The 17,768-nt window shown below is 37.3% G+C and overlaps 1 protein-coding gene across 2 annotated transcripts; it reads right to left on the bottom strand.

Annotated features, from left to right (window-relative positions):
- Nucleotides 1-8,583: 8,583 nt before the first annotated feature.
- LOC149039865 (uncharacterized) lies at nt 8,584-17,517 on the bottom strand. Of its 2 annotated transcripts, none has more exons than XM_089181763.1 (3): nt 17,390-17,517; nt 9,332-9,786; nt 8,584-8,826 (listed from the first exon to the last, which is right to left on the bottom strand). In XM_089181763.1, the coding sequence occupies exons 1-2, from the start codon at nt 17,503-17,505 to the stop codon at nt 9,342-9,344; spliced, it is 561 nt and encodes a 186-aa protein (XP_089037889.1). In that variant the 5' UTR covers nt 17,506-17,517; the 3' UTR covers nt 8,584-8,826; nt 9,332-9,341. The 2 variants fall into 2 exon arrangements, with proteins under 2 accessions (XP_089037889.1, XP_089037888.1); XM_089181762.1 differs by lacking the exon at nt 17,390-17,517 and adding an exon at nt 10,647-10,859.
- Nucleotides 17,518-17,768: the final 251 nt, after the last annotated feature.

The raw sequence follows: 17,768 nt of genomic DNA, 5'->3' as shown, positions 1-17,768 counted from the left end.
TTCAATGCATAAGAGGGTTAATTCAGTGCAAAGAAGTAACAAACTAGACATTCTGATTGGTCAATAATCAAAGAAAGTCATAAATAGCCAATCAAATGCGAGCCTTGGATGTCGCAACAGTTGAATGCGCTGAAAATTCGCGAGCGAAACGATGGCCGGCGTTTTAAGTAGGTTTTCTTTCGCCACCGCAACAACAATACAGCAGCTGAAAAACAGCTCTAACAACGAAAACACTGTAAAAAGCACTGCTTTTTAGTTGTCGGTCTGGAGAAAGTGGTGTTTAGAGAAGGGAATTGCCAGGGAAATGGAAAATTACGAGCCGACCCAGCTTAAAACTTTGTTCGAGCAATTCTACGCCTAAATTTAAAACAAACATGGTTAAACCTCGGAAATGACGATTCCATTTCATCGAAAGTGATTCGGACACAGACTGAAAAATTCCTTTAACTTTTTAACCCCTATTTGAACTTATTGGCGTCTTAAAGATGTGAAAATATCATTGTATATTATTGTTTTGAGTGTACGCGGTTGTTTTCACCGAACACACGGTTGGAATAAAATATTTTTGAACTTGATGCGAGCGCTTTGCTTCTGCATAATTATGTTAGGCTGTCTCGTATTTTTTCATGTATATTATTAACACGTAATCCCATGATTTTCTCGTGCAGTTTGGAATAAATAATCGCTTGTTAATTTTTCTGAAAAGTACCAATTGCACTCCCCCTACGGGCTTGTGCAATTTCGTTAGTCGTCAAAAAACTAACTCATACTAATTCATTCCAAATTGCATTCGAAATCATGTGTTTACCTATGCTAATTGTAATTGCTGTCTCCTATTTGCGCCTGTAGGTGCTCAAAAGGCTTCTTGCCGCACACCTCGTACTCTTGATTATAATGCGGAAGTATGATGCCTGACCATTTAGTCATCTTAGCGTAGAGGAGAAGAGTTAGAAAAAACCTGTTCTCTAATCGGTCATGTTGTCAATTTCCCAACGAGGGAGGCACAATAACGATGCAAGTTATGAAGTTGCGTCTTTATTAGTATAGGCACAGTGCTAACACAAAATACAACCATTTTGAATTAGTTTGCAAAGAAACAGCCGCAGACACCATCCCACTGAAACTCAAAATCAGGAAATGAACACCATGGGAGACTGAGAAAATTTGCCAAAAAACGTAAACGTCTGCATGAAGCCGCATATCTGAATGACTCTCGACCAACACCTGAAATTATCACGAACTTCGGTAATGCCCGAGACGCACTTAAGGAAACCTATGGGGCGGAGCAATCAGAATATCAAAGGTCTGCTATTGCACGAAAAACTGTAGACGGTTAAGAGGAAGGAAACGTAGTAACAGAGGCAAACTAAAAGCATCGAATAAAGACGAACGCGTAAATCTTTGGCAACAGCATTTTCAAGACCTTCTTGGTAAACCACCAATAACTCCAGTCTTGACAAAAAAAAATAATTTTTTGCTATGAAGGAACTGTTGATACCTGCTGAGGTTTGGAAAATAGATGACTTCCACCCATTATTGTTGGACTTCTGCAATAATGTATATAATCAAGATCCCATAAATAGACGGAGAGAAGGATGCCTGTTTCCAATCCCCAAAAAAGGTAACCTCGTGATCACCAAGAATTACCGCGGAATAAAATTGACAGCAATTGCAGCAAAGATTTACAACCTGATGCTCCTAAACAGAACAAGACCCAATCTCGACCGAGTCTTGAGAAAAAACCAAAACGGGTCCCGCATAAACCTATCAACCTCAGGACAAAAACTCACCATCAGATGTATCTTGGAGGACATTAAATCAAAAAACCTTTTAGCTGCTCTCCTGTTCATCGAATTTTCAAAAGCCTTTGATTCGATCCACCGCGGAAAGATGACAGAGATCTTATCCGTTTATGGAATAACCAAGGAAACAGTGGATGCCATCATGATACTGTATCATGACACCAGCTCTATGGTTCGCTCTCCTGATGGAGACACAGACTTCTTCGATAACAGTGCTGCAGTCCTCCAAGGTGATAAACTAGCCCCATGCATATTCATTATATGTCTTGACTTTGTACTGCGTAAAGCTCTGGACAAGAACAATGAACTTGGCTTTGCCCTTGCAAAGCGGAAGAGCAAACGTGACCCAGCTATGAAAATAACAGATACAGACTGTGCTGAGGACTTAGAAGTGCTGGCTGACGTCCTAAAAGATACGACATTTCTGCTGCACAGCATCGAGAGAACAACAAAGATGATAGGGCTCTACCTTAATGCAGATAAAACAGAGTTCATCTGCTTCAATCAAGATGTGTCATAAGAGATGAAGAGACTCAGTGGTGATAAGATAAAGCAGGTGGAAGATTTTAAATACCTGAGGCTACATCGCCTCTACTGAACATGATGTTTACAGTAGACTGGGAAAGGTGTGGGATGCTCTAAATCAACTGGATAAGATATGGAAATCAAACCTTCCAGACAACCTGAAAAGAAACTTCTTTCGAGAAGGAGTGGAGACCGTCCTTTTATATGGTTCAGTCTCCTGGACCTTAACAATATCTGGAAAAGAAAATCGACGGAGCATACATTAGAATGCTACGCACTGCCTTAAACAGATCGTGGAAGGATCACCCCACAAACGAAAAGCTCTACGGCCACATCCCGCCAATCAGTAAATCGATACTGCAACAAAGGATGAGATTCGCAGGGCATTGTTGGCGCAGTAAACATCGGCGCTTGCACATTTCGTCCATAATGGCGTCCAAATAATATAAGAAACTGTATGGAAATTTGTAAAATTTCTAAAATATAACAATCAGGAGCTCATGTTCCCGTCTGCTCTCCATCGAGACATATTCAGTACTGATTCTGCTATTCATCAAACCTCACAGGGACCCGATAAATAAAAACCACTTACTTCCTGAGCCAGTTCTTTTGTCATTGATTATTGACCTAGGTCGCCAAACAGTTCTTCAAAATTCGTCGTTCTCCATCCCAAACACTCGCCTATTACAGGAAAGTGCATCAATAAAGTCAACTGCTCTCGATCGAATTGACTGCTACAGAGTTCGAACCGTCCAAATATCCTGCAAAATTGCCATTTCTTCCCATCAAAAAAGTTCCCAACGCGCAAGAATATCCCTTATTTTCCATGTTGGGTAAGTGACGACTGAAATAGTTAAACACAAGCAACGCTGATCTTCGAATCGTCGGCCATATTTGTTTATGTTCTTGCAGGGAAATAAATTAGTTCTCGGTCCTTTTCAGAATAAAAATAGGCCAGGCATCGAATGCAAATTCAGTAGTCTTAGCACGAAAATTAAATTAAAGCAAATCAAAATTCTGACATCATGTCATCGCTCTGCCTCGAAAAATCCCAAAGATTTACTTGCAGGTCTTCTTTTCTTTTTCTTTTCATCAAATATAAGATCTGCGGTGCTCAAATTGTATAAGTCATGGTACGAAACACTCTTCTTTGCAGATCCAGCTGTGATCGCCGGCATATTGAATTTTCTTGATATTCTATTGTTCCGGAGTGTAATACGATATACCGCTGATAATTGCTAGCGGGCTCGAAATGTCCTTGATTTCTGGCGATGAGAAGAACTTGCAGGGGATGTATTACTCTGGATTACATGGACATAAGCCGAGAGGAAAAAAAAAAAACCTACGTTGACCAATTGATGGATGACACACGAGGCAGACTTAAAGAACTACCAACTGAAATGGAAGACAGAGAAAGCTGGAAGGAGCGTGTCATGGAATACCGAGCAAGCTTAACCTGATGGTGATGATTAAGTGTAATAATGGCAGTTCTCTTTCCCAGAGCGCTAAATGAGGCCGACCTTGGAGAATTGCCACTACATCTTTCCATCGTTGATCATTATTAAAGTGTTTCTAAATTTGGATGTTTGAGAAATTTATAGACGGTTTGAATTTTATCAGCTACGATTCCAATTTTTGCCTTGTTCGTAGGAATATCACACAAGTCGGCAATCATATATTTCAGCACCTGGTAGGACAGCTGATTTTTTATCTGGTCCTAATACACTTGCAATGTTCAGGAATATTCCACACACCACGATATTAAATAAATGGACGTAAAACAATCGCCTCCGGGCAATAAACTTTAGCATGGGATAAGCAAATGACAAAAGTAAAAATGCCATCCCCGCTGGAAATTCTGGACTCCGTCTCACAAGTAATCTCCAAATTTAATATAAAATGTGGTGTTACGTAATCAGACTTTTCCTATCAAACATGCTAGAAATGTACACCTGAAAAAGGTTTATTAATGCAATATAAATGTTTTTCAAAGAAATTATTGATTTGGATAAAATTGATACTCTGCTCTTCCGACAAAGAAAAGACAAACGAGCACAGGCGACAAGCAATTACCCAAGAGTCTGGTTTAGCGATAAAGTATTTTGCCACAATGTTGACCAATATTGTGCATCATAATTTTCTGAGTTTCTTATTCATTACTGCAAGCTATGTGTAATAGCAAAATACGAATTTACTTGAGACGCTATATTCATGAGCGCACTTTCTCAAAGTAGTTAACAATATCACGCCCACGTTTGCGTCATGTTTTAGCAGATCTCTACTTCTGGACATATCTGATATCTAGAATACGAAGAGGTCAGTACTGATAAATAACAGAAAAGGGCGACATTCTGAAAAGATCAACCTTTCTCAGCCTCGACAGTACGAATGCTTCAGGCGTCCAGTCTGTCAGTCAGTACACTTGTTATCAATCTTAAAGCATATCGCGGAAAATCTCCTCAACTTTTTAGTCATTTGGCATGAAAAATGAAGTTTTTTGTCAAGAGTTAAAAAGATATATCTTCGTCTCCGATCGCCGTTGGTCATTCCCTGATTATGAATCAGTTTGTCTAATCTTCGGTTAATACACCCTGAAACAGTTACACTCTCACGATCGATCTCACCACGAAAATGAACTGTTTCTCCCATACGCATGTTCAGGCCATATACGTTACGATATACTCATCATTGCAAGTGTTTATGGGCCATTAAATCCCATATCTAATCCACAAAAAAACTTTTAATGATAAATTGAATATGAAAGAAAGTGTAATACATTACCTTAAAATGTATTGGGTTCGTATGGACGCGCAATTATAAGAAAATATTGAAGAATGAAAAAAGTTTAAGGCACCGATACAAGTATTAATGAATAAAGGGGGTAAGTTTCTAAAGAAACTGTGGTGCTGCGTCGGTGGCAGAGTATAGCAGGTAATTTAGTGTTAACAACTGAGTTAAAAACGTTAAACAAAACGAAACACCAGACACTTTAATCTCCCTAATCATTATAAACAGCATATGGCAGTTTGCGGCCTTTCCTTACATCTAGGCAGATCGGAAAGCCGCAAAACACTTGAACAAAAATTTGTCTTCCAAATTTGTCTTCCAAATCGGCACCCTTAATCTCCCCGGAATCAACGAGCGCTTTTCATTCAACTAATCTATTCCTGCTTTCTCGTCACCACATTCCCACCAATAGCGTAGCTCCACTTTCTGTATATAAACCCACAGACAACCCACAATTCCTCCAATCGCTCTGACGAAGGGCTGACGCTCAAAATGTCAACTTTTTTACCCTTTACGGTGGCCAATTTACGTTTTCAGCTCAGTTGTTAGCACTAAATTACCTGATACAAATATAGTTTCCTCTTTTATGGCGGCCGTTTATTTTTCTTCCCGGCTAAATATTGAGTTAAGAACGTGAACTTGATAGTAAACTGTGCGCTTGAGCACTAATTAGTTTAAGGAAATTTAAGATGGAAGAAAATAAAGGAATTTCAAAAGAGTTCCCCCTTAATAGAAGCAAGAGTTACCATCCTAATTGTAAATTGTATTTGACGACTTCAACTTTTGAAGGTCTGCTGCTGGAAATGGAGGTTTGTGTTTTGTGTTTTCTTTGTTCTCGCGTTTGTTTAACTTTATCATACTCTGCAGGAGTTTGTTTGACGATTGTAATTCAGTCCCTTTGGTGATTTAAACTCCCCTATTTAATGATGGGTTGTTGAAGTATCTTTGGATCGCATTTCGCAATACAAGGAGGGACGATCTTGAATATAATGCACCCTCTCTTGTTCTTGCTTCTTCGTAAAAGTGGCGGAGGTTTTGGTCAAGCTCTTTGTTGCTCATTTCGTGGAGGTTCTTAGCAAGCCTTCTTTAAGTGCACCAAACTATTAAAAGAAAACGGCATAAACTGACATGAGTTATGAAAAATTATTTTCATTTGTATTTTGGTGTACGTTTTTGAGAAAAATATGTCGTTGTTGGTTGTAAACGTGTGTGCGCCAGCTAATTAATTCACTTATTTTAATCGTTTTTGCGAGAAATTTTAACAAATAGCCCACACTTTTTTGGGGGTTTTCATATAATTGTACTTATTATATTTTTACAACAAAAAACTCACTTTCAAAAACTCGGCGTGCCCATTTGGTGGATTCTTTGGTTTTCATTGTTTCTTCCCTTGTTATTATGTCATCTATTGCAGCATTTGACATATTTTTAAATCTTTGCTTGTTAATGTTGCCGCTTTGCTCATTGTTTTCATAACCACCTTCGTTGGAAACCTCACTTTCACATAACGGGTAGGTCCCACTATTATTGATAATATCCTCTAAATCTACGCTAACAGCTCGTTTTCTCTTGCGTTTTCTAGGTCGTAAAGGACGTCTGAGTCGCATAAAAACCCAAGAGAATAATTGGGGAATTGGTCCGCCAGGTTAAGAATTGGCAGATGGCGTGACAGCGCAAGCTCTATGCTCTATACTCTCATAGAGCACGCTCTCTCAGCCAATAACAGCGCGCGTTATATCCGAACTTTATTATAAATGGTAGTTAAAATAGAAGTAATGCAAATTAAAGAGAGATGCTTCACCGGGACGTTTTCATTCGCGTAATGATAAAGGTGATTTAAAAGCCTTCCAAACAAAGTTTAAAACATTATTTTTACCAGTATCTGTCACAATCTGAGTCATTTCAATTTAGAGACCACGTAAGAAAAAAAAGGCGCGTCTACACTTTTGAAAAACAGCGAAACTAGTTTGGCAAGGACTGTTACGACAATGTTTTCTTCAAAAAAAGTCAATAGTCTTAAGGAAACTATTTTTCATTCTCATCAACGATTGATTCATGTACGAAGATTTACCTCTGTTCACTTAGAAAACGACGAGGAAATTAATTGTAAGTAAATTCAAATTTTTTTACTTTGAAGTTGTGAGAGTTTGCTCGTTTGTTTGCTGCAATGGCGTGTGTAAATCTGGTCTTTCCTTCACAAAAACTCAGTAAATTCAAAAGATACACTCGAACGAGACAAGGGGACTTAATGCGGCCTTTTCTCATTAAATTTTTTCAGTTTCTGTTGTGCAATTTACGGTTCAAATGTCCAAATTGAACGGACTTGGAAAGACTCACCGAGAGCGTATATTTGTTGTAGAACTGAAATTACAACTTTGCTGGCCCTTTCATTGCGAAAAATTTTTTTTGAGAAAATTCAGATGCTTAATGAAGGAAAGTTCTATTAGTTCAACTGTAACTAATACCTCACGTTATAACTTTCTAGGTGCTTTTTGTGAACGATTAAAATTAACTGCAGACCATTGCTTATACAAATTCATTTTGAAACCAATATTTTTTCTGTCAACCAAGGTGATTTGAGAGAGAGAAAAGAGAGAATTAATAAGTGACCGACGTCTTTGCTTAAAAATACTGCCCAGCTGGAAAAACGAGATATATTTATGGAAAATGGCAACGAAAGTAAGGATGTAATCGGCGACTCACGAAAACGTTACCGCTACCCGTGGGCAGAGATAGGAAAATACTGACCGGGTAGAGAACCAATCAGATTTTTATCAGATTGTTATCAATATTCACAATGATAGGATACATTTTATTCTATATATCTTCGCTGATGTGAAATGAGATTTGTATTGTTTAGTGGTAAAAGATATCATATGTAGAATGATGTGAACCACGTTGTATGTCTCGCAAATATTATCATATTTCAAATAACAATTAGCTTAACTAATTTTTATCTCGAACGTGAGACAAAGAAAAATTCTCCAGATTTCGCGCTGCCGAAATAGGTCAAGAGCATCCTGCATGAATACGAAAAAAAAGATGGTGGAGTTTTTTTCAAATTAGGAACCCCTCATACATTTGAGCCAGCACATAACGCTCTCTATAATTCAACAGTGTGTCATTGAAATTTAAAATTCGAATATCTGTAGTTCGAATCCTTTGGAGGAAATTCAAGCTTTTTTTTAATGTTTTAATTTTTTTTCCTTATACCTACCCTCCTGACAAAGCAATTAATATGTTTTTTCTCCCAAATGACCCGCTTTGAAATTTTCCTTTTTTTTTCCTTATTATTTCAGATATCATTACTTTCATTTTATCTTTTAAATAACTGATCTTAATTAATTTAGTAAGTATACAAATAAATTTTGTTGCAGTTAAGTGATGACACCTTGTCCGACCGTGTAGGAAAACGACTTCGATACTAGGGGTCAATACGCTTGAAAAAGGAAAGGAAAGCTTCATCCTATTGAGCACAAAAACACGTGAATCACGTTTCTTGTTTATTTTTTATGTTTGTAAACCAAATTTATGGAGGAATGGCATACATTACTGTGAGAGAAAATGGTCTAATATAATGAAAGCAAAAATATTTTTAAGCTTAGGTTGGGTCTAAAAAGTATTTCTTTGTCCTAGCCACGCATTACTGCAGAGAAGGATTTCAAAATTAAATTTTTCTTTTAGTCTTCGAGTTTGGACAGTCTCCATAAATCTGTTGATATAAAAAGATCCAATATTAATGAAAGACAAATCAATTAATAAAAAAGGACAATGTAGGGTCCCCTGGTGTACAGTGTATGTAAAATGAATGTCTCTAATCGCGAAGGTGAGGATAACCCATAAATACATTTTATTCAGTAATATAGAACTTATTATTGCTTGTGCAACCGTATAACGAGAAACAGCCAAAAATACCAAGTCGCTTGAAACCATGCATTTAATAAGGCCCAGTTTGTTAGTAGAAGGTAGGGGGCTGGGGGGGGGGGGGGGGGGGGAGGGTGGGACTACGAAAACCACTGAACCCAGTGTAAAATCTATCGGAATACGTAACAGAAACGGGAACAAACTGCATCAAAATGTGACACTGGGTAAGCTAATCAAACCAAGACCAATCTTGTGAGAGGAAAGCAACCTCAACAAAGTTCCACCCCTGCTCAATCGACTATTATATTTTGAAGGGATGTTACTTAGAAGCAGAGGACTTAACACGTACTGACCGTATGGATATCAATTGTTTGACTTCCTTTTGCCTTTTTTGCCCCCACGGCGTACTCCTCCATGGTTGCGTAACGGGGGACGTACTGCTGGACGCCACCTTCTTCCGCGCTTTCCTCTCCCGCGCCTTCCTCTCCCGGATCTTCCTCCTGAGCGTCCTCCTGAGCGTCCTCCTGAGCGTCCTCCTGGACGTCCTCCTGAGCGTCCTCCTGGACGTCCTCCTGAGTGTCCTCCTGGACGTCCTCCTGAGCGTCTTCCTGGACGTCCTCCTGAGCGTCCTCCTGGACGTCGGAGAAACCCGCCGGGGCGCCCTTTCCGCAATTTGGGGCCTGGTGATCTCTTCTCTAAATCCAAAACATCGCTTTCTTCGCTTTCGTTATCGTCTTTTTCATCATCGATATCGGCTTCTGGTTCGTTTTTATAGAAGCTACCATCTTCAACATTCCAATTCAAGTCACTTCAAATGAAAAAAAAAAATACAATAAGCTTTGTACATTGACATATTAAGCTGCAAAGTGATTACTGACAGTTAATAATCTCTTGTAGCTGTTGCATCCCTTTCAGCTATTAAAAAAAGACTGGTTCATATGAAGCCCGAGTAATTTCAACTTCACTCTATCATAAAGACAACTCAGCTAGTCACTCAGTTCAAACGCCACCTTTTTGTAACATTACAGTACTGCGCAAAAAAAGCAAACGATAATATTGCCGATTGTTGCGATAATCCCGATATATAGGCAATATTTGAAAACGTTTCAGTTGGAATGATATATATATATATACATATATATATATATATATACATATCTCTCAACGGTATATCATGTACACTGAGCGATATATCGTTCCAGCTCAGCAATATCACCTTCCTGTGGCCTAGATATCACCGCCTCCAGACTTGCACTGTCGAAGCTTCATCTAAGGCGGGAGGCAACTCTCAAATAAGCATAGTTTTTGGGGAAAATAATGAATCACTGTTTTCGCTAGATGTTCGCAACAAGTTCACTAAACATACACAATACATCAGCTAACCAAGTTAGCTGCCACACAAAGAATGACAAATTATAAGGAAGACTATTTAACCATATCTTATTCACTGATAGAACTAACTAAGTTGCCAATAAAGTTAAACTATCTTAGTTCTCCAAATATCATATAGCTTCTTAGAGCTTTTTTTTTTTCCCCCTTTTTTTTTTTTTTTTGATCCCGGTTGAAGTCAAATTCGACGGGGCGGAGATTTCTTCTTACCTGTACGCTTTTAAAATTTGTGTTGATAAAATGCCAATTTAAACTGAACTTCTCGTTTAAATTTAGTACCTTAAAGCATCTTCAAATTCTGGTTCAAAGTCATCCATATACTTTTTCCGGACTTTCGTTTTCCCTTCGTTTCCATACTCAGCAAAAGTAAAAGCTAAAGCGATAGCAATAGTCGATCCATACACAGCGATAAGGAGGAACCTGCTCATGGCGAAGTCCTCCTTTCTTCTGGGTCGTACGGTTAGGTGCACGGTACATTTTGTACCCTCTTATAACAAGAAAAAGAAGGTTATTTCCATATTGCGTAATCGTGTAAGAGGAGCCTACTCAAGAGATCAAGAGTTCCCTTTTTTACCAGTATCGAATTTTGTTATTTTGATGCAACAAACCGTGAGGACATAATCGCTTCGACCCAAAAGAAGTTCTGTAAATTACGCGATATTGGGTTGTTTAAACTTAATGTCTGTTCTAAAATCTTAAGATACTCATACCAAAAATTTCGCTCGTTTCTTAAAACAGACCGTGTCAATAACAAAGGTGATGTCATGTTATCGGCTGAAATAATGTAAAGTATAAATTCATTTTATACCTTCAACTAGTATCAGAAAGACTTCTATTTTCCTATGTTTATTCTTATATATATGTGTTTTTTATTAGAGTGTGCAACAGCAAAACACGAACATAATATTATTTGAGGAGTCCCCAGATATGAGTGCACTATTTTACAATGCTTAATAGTGTCACGTCCACATTTGCGTCGTGCTTAGGCAGATTTCTGCGTTCGGATATCTCTAAATCAAGGCTTCAAACTAATAACAGAAGAGGACGCCATTCTGAAAAATAAACCAATTCTCCCAGCCTTAAGCATATGGCGTGAAAAAAAAAATTTCCTCAACTATTCAGTCACGATCACCTTGGCCTGAAAACGAAACTTTGTGTCGAGGGTTAGAAGAAACAGATCTATTTTTGGCGCCGGTTACCTTTGGTCCTTTATATTTCATGATGGTAATGACAATATAAAGATACTTAGTAACTTCAGTAGCCCATTATCCGAAAAGCGCGGAAATTGATGTTTTCGCGGGAAATTAAAGAACCCCCCCCCCCCCCCCCCCACATATCAGTTCTAAAAAGCAAAAAGATACGGGACAGGGTTGACTCAAGGGTACAGTTGGTATGGAGGCTCTGGGTAATGGGCTCCTGGTAACTCTGATTATGTATCTCGACTTCCAATCTCTAAGAGAAAATGAAGACATGGCTCTTTCATGTACCACGCTAACACACTACTCTGCAACGAAACGAAGGAGGAGGAAATGAAAAATATAAGCGAGACCAACTATGATTTCTCCAATCAAGTTCGATTCTCGCTCCAATTTAGTCTGTCAGCTTTCTTTTGCTAAAATTGGGATATCAATAAATGTTAATGATAATTGTTAACGCCTTTGTTTTCTTTGTGTCGTATTTTGATGAGCAGGAGTCTCGTACGCCGTGGTGCACGGTGCATTTCGTATCCTTGGATACTAAGTAAAAGTGATTGATCTTCATATTGTTTTCGGGTTCTAAGAGCTTTCTCTATCAACAGATGAAGAGCTTGATTAGTCCTGTTCACTAATGTCTAAGTTTGGTATGTGGGCCTGATAATGTTTTATAACCTGATGTAACCGGCTTCGAGGACAAAATAACCCAAAACACCTCTACAGGTGCGCTATGAGCATTATTTATACATTTCACTCGTTTCTTAAATCAGATCAGTTTATTGGGAAAAGAAAAAGAAAATAATTACTCTTCTGCATCCAATTCACCTTCGATGTTCTGGCTTTTATAAAGGCTCCATCATGAAAACTATATTTGTCCATTGACGTATGTATCTTTTTTTTTCCTTCTTTCTCTTCCATAAGATTCAGGTGTTTATGTAAGCAGGCAAGACGTCATTTTACTGCTATTTATAATTGCTGCCTTCTATTTGTGCTCGTAGGCGATCAAAACACTTCTTGCACTCACACTTGATTATGATGCGGAAATATAACACCTTAAACATTTAGTCATCTTAGCGTAAAAAAGAAGTGTTAGAAAAAAACCTGTTCTCTGATCGGCCATGTTATCAAAATTTCCTAAAGTGCGTGACACAAGAACGATGCAAGCTACAAAGTTACATTTTCCCCGAAATATTAAGAGTAATAATGGCATTTCACTTTACGAGAGCGCTAAATGAGGCTGACATTGGAGAATTGCTGCTACATATATCCATTGTTTATCGTTATTAAAGTGTTTCTAAATTTGGTTGTTTGAGAAATTTATAGACGGTTTGTATTGTACCAGCCACGATTCCATTTTTGTTTTGTTCGAAGGAATATTACACAAGTCTAGAATCATTATTGTCAACACAAGAATCAAGGTGGAAAGACTTCCCAAAGACACAAATTGAAGGAAACGTTTTCACGCACACATGCACCTCATATATTTCAGCTCCTGATTGGACTACTGATTTTTTATTAGGTCCTAATATGCTTGCAATGTTCAGGAATTTTCCTCCCACCGCGATATTTAAATGAAAGTAAAACAATCGCCTTCGAGCAATAAACTTTAGCGTGGAACAAGCAATTGAAAAATTATAGTTGCCATCCCCGCTCGAAATAGAGATTTGCAATTCTGGACTCGGTCTCGCAAGTAATCTTCAAATGTTGTATCAAATGTGGGTGTTACATGATCAAACTTTTCTTATCGAACATTATAGACATGGAGAAGTGAATATTCATTCATACAACATAAATACAACATAAATGTTTGCCTGAAGAAATAATTGATTTGGGTAAAATTGATATACTGGTCTTCTGACAAAGTAAAGACTAACGTGTACAGATGCCACGCAATTATCCAAGAGTCTGCTTTAGCGATAAAGTGTGTTTCCACAGTATTGAAAAATATCATTCATTGTAGTTGTCTGAATTTCTTTTACAGTACTGCAAGCTATATGTAATGGCAAATCACGAATTTACCTGAGACGTTAATATTCATGGGCGCACTTTCTCAAAGTAGTTAACAATATCACGCCCACGTTTGCATCATGTTTTAGCAGATCTCTTCTTCCGGGCATCTCTGATTTCAAGAATTCAAAGAAGTCAGTTCTGATAAATAACAGAAGAGGGCGACATTCTGAAGAAATGAACCTCTCTCAGCCTCGGCGAGAATGCTTTAGGCGTCCAGTCTGTCAGTCAGTACACTTGTTATCAATCTTAAAGCATATCGCGGAAAATCAATCTCCTCGACTTTTCATTTGGCACGAAAAGTGAAGTTTTTTGTCAAGAATTAAAAACAGATCTATGTTCGTCTCCGATCGCCTTTGGTCATTCTTTGATTATGCACTTCCGCTTAAGTTGTCCAATCGTCAGTTTGTACGTTCTACAACAGTCGCACTCTTACGATCGATCACACCACAAAATTTACATACGTTATGCCAATACTGTACATATTTTTAAGCGTCTTCTTAAAACTCACCTGTTTAGGAAAGCCTATCTGCTTTAAATGCCATCGGTCTAATAATATTATGATAATTAAGATTTTAATGATTATAAAGATTGTAATGATTATAAATACCATAGCTTTAATAATATCACATTTGTAGAGATTTTAATGATTATAAAAATTGTTAAGATTGTAAATGCTTTACTTTCAATAATCAGTATTGTAAAGATTGTAATGATTGTTAAGACTGTGCTGTAAGATTATTATAATATAATGCGCGTGTGAACATCTGCATATGCAACACGCGCAATATAAGTTAATAAATTATTTTTATTGTTAAATGAACTGTTTCTCCCATATGTGTGTTCAGGCCATATACCTTACGATGTACGCATCGTTGCACACGTTTATTGGCCTTTAAATCCCATATGTACTATTTTTAATGATAATTGAATTAGAAAGCAAGTATAACGCATTATTTTTTAATATATTGGATTTGTATGAACGCGCAATTCTTAGAAAATGCAAAAGAATGAAAAAAAGTTTAAGAGTATAGTTTGCTTCTTCTAAGGCGGCCCTTCATTTTTTCCCCCGGTAAAATATTGAGTTAATAATGTGAACTTGATAATAAATTGTCAGTTTTAATATTAATAATAAGTTTAAGTAAATTTAAGATTAGAGGAAATAAAGGAGTTTCAAAAAAGTTCCCTGTTAATTGAAGCAAGAGGTTTTATGTCAAAAGAAAATGAAAACACGGCCTCTTGGAGGTCCGTGTTGACACCCTTTGCTGCAATAAGGAGAAGGAGGGGGAGGGAAAGCAACAAGCAGCTATCAAATATTTCACCAATAAAGTTCAAATCTCGACGCAGTTTAGTCGGTCAGCCTTCATTAATAAATAAGGATGGAATAAATCAGCGTCGAAGCATTTCTTCCTTTACAACGTATTTTTAATAACCCAAAGAACGTGTAACGTTACTCAGCGACTCTTCACCCCAAAACTTTTAAAACGTATTCATTATCTGACTACTTATTTTAGGCATATCACAATGCAGGGAAAGCAAAGCAAATAGAGAAGCAGTTTGTGACAGGTACTGCATAACGCTTGGATATCGGACTGAATTTTTACAGTACAAAATGATCGACTGTAACCCGTACAATATCGCAGGATATTCAAACTCGACTCGTGCGTTATGATTACTCTAAATACTTCAGGTAAGCTGGATAATAAAATGTTATGGTGATAGTCACCAGATGAAAAAAAATGTCATTGCGTGTACATGTGTCTTTTCAAAATGGATGATATTATAAAAAGACTGATGTACAATTGTAAACTAATTCTATTTACGCACTCACCTTACATTATAATGCCTTATATGTGTTATTTACAATCACTCTCGCCCCTTTGTAGCCCTCAACGTTCAGTCCGTCAGTCAAAAAACTTTTAGCAACTCTTTGTCAAATTGCGAATATAAGTAAGCTTTATTTATTTATTTATTTATTTTTTCATCTTAGCGTTCATGAATGTTTAAATTGCATTTTTAAAACACTAGTGCAATGGGGACAATTTACTTCTCGACACTGGGTGTTAAATAGAGCACCGGCTTTGAAGTAGCAATTTCCTTTTTCCCTTATTATCTAGAGTGATTCTAAATTTGGTTGTTTAGCAGTTTATCTACGAGGTGTATTGCCCTCGTTAAGTTTGTGTTGTTTGCGTATCTGATATATGCAATTTTCGATCGGATCGTTTTGCAGCTCTTTTCCAGAGAAATAAAAAAAAAACCCTAAGCAATAACAAATTTTCTGACACTTTTCAGTTTTAACGAGTTTTCTTGGGGTTCAATTGTAGGGTTTTTGTGGTCTTAGACGTTCTTTGGGATGTCATGCAACACTCCCTTAAAACTTTCCAAGGATAAGCAAACTACGGAGAGCCTTTCATTCTCGAAGAACGTTTAACGCCAATTTTGCTCATCAAGACTATTCCAATTTCCTTTCTTTCTTTTATCGTATTCCGCGTCTGGAAATTAGCAAATTCAGAAGGTAGCGCTTCGAGATACTTTCCATCGTTCTTGTAAGTTCTATGTTCAGATTTCTATGAGCTTGATTCTTACCAGGAGCTTTTATCAAGAACAGTTGAGGAATGTGGAAAGTCTTGTATTGTCTATTATCGATGTTCACAATGAGCGAATACATTTTATTCTATATATCTTGGCTGATGTTAAACGAGATTTGTTTTACTTGGTGGTAAAAGGTACAATACGCAAAATGAAGTAAAACACGTTACATGTGGTCACATGTGCCTCAAGTATTATCGTATTCAAAAAAACTATTGCTAACACTTTTTTTTTCTCGAACATGGGAAATCTTAACATTTCACGCTGCTGAGATAGGTTAAGAGCATCCTGCGTTCTGCAAGAAGCAGCAATGTCAAAAGCGTTGAGTGCGTGAATTTATCATTACTATTTTTTTTTTTTTTTTTAATGACTGATTATAAACACTGATTTTTTTTTATTAGAAGGAGTCAAAACGTCTGGAAAAGAAGAATATAGCTCACCACCACTAAGCACACAAGGGAGCGAGGCAAATTTCTTGTTTATGGCTTATATTTTTAAGCCAAATTCACATCAGAGTAAGAGAAATCACTGTAATTTTTATTCTATGACATATCTATATAAGCTGATCTCTAAAAGTTTTACTTTATGATAGCAATGTATTCTGCAGAGATAGATTTTCTTGATTGAAGGTGTCTATTAGTTATCGAGTTTGGACTCTGCTGATAAATCTGTTGAAATAATGATAATAATAGTAATAATGATAATAATAATAATAAACTAATAGTGATAAAAGAAAAATTTGATAATCAACAGCATAATGTAGGGTACTGAGCGTAGAGTGTATGTATAATGAATATCTTTAATCGCAAAGGTGAGGATTTCCCGAGGTACGCTTTATTTAATGGAAACATTAAATATTGTTTCTGTAACCGTAGCAAAAAAATCATCTCAAAAACTTAATCACTCAGTTACTTTGGAATTAGATTAGCGTAACGAATATAGTCCATTTGGAGCATGTGTGGAAACTGGGACAAATTCATCACATCATCTGGTACAGACAGACGCCCAGTTCTAAATGCCACCATTGTGTATTATTTCATATAGTCCAGTAACAAAAATAGTCTTACGGATTGGAGACAAGTATTGAGTGCCCCACAGTAAATAGATAGGTTCGTTAGGGTACTTTTTGTCAAACTAGTAAAATCAAACTTCATTTGGGCAAAAAGGGCTCTACAATTTGTACGAAGTAAAGGATAAGATATCTACAATTAACTCCTCTTTTAAACTTAGTACCTTAACGTTTCTTTCCAGATTGCTGTGTTCTCTTCTTCTCCATAATCAGTCATACTCAATACCAAGGAGATAGCAAGAACCGATCCAGAAACGGCGATAAGGAGAAATCTGTTCATGGCGAAGACCTCCGTGCCTCTGGATCATTCACCGGGTGTACAGTGCATTTTATATTCTTTTGATAGTAAATACAAGTGAGTAATTTCCATATTGCGTGATCAGGTTCCGAGCCTTATTTTTCAACAGATAAAGTGCTCAATCAGACTGAGTCTTGTTAACCAATACTTCAGTTTGGTATGTAACCCTGTATGATACTATTTGTAACCTGATGAAACCGGCTGCGATGACGAAAAAAACCAAAACATTTCCACAGCTGCACTAA

Source organism: Pocillopora damicornis, chromosome 9, assembly GCF_964200805.1.
Source record: "Pocillopora damicornis chromosome 9, jaPocDami1.2, whole genome shotgun sequence".
Lineage (NCBI taxonomy): Eukaryota > Metazoa > Cnidaria > Anthozoa > Scleractinia > Pocilloporidae > Pocillopora > Pocillopora damicornis.
The sequence above is the reverse complement of the archived record's forward strand: the minus strand, read 5'-3'. Positions and strand labels throughout refer to the sequence as shown.

Coding starts and splice junctions, on each gene's coding strand:
- LOC149039865 (XM_089181762.1), bottom strand. CDS start 10,795: ATGAGCAGGTTCCTCCTTATCGCTGTGTATGGATCGACTATTGCTATC. Junction 9,787..10,646: donor GAATTTGAAGATGCTTTAAG/GTACTAAATTTA, acceptor TTTCATTTGAAG/TGACTTGAATTGGAATGTTG.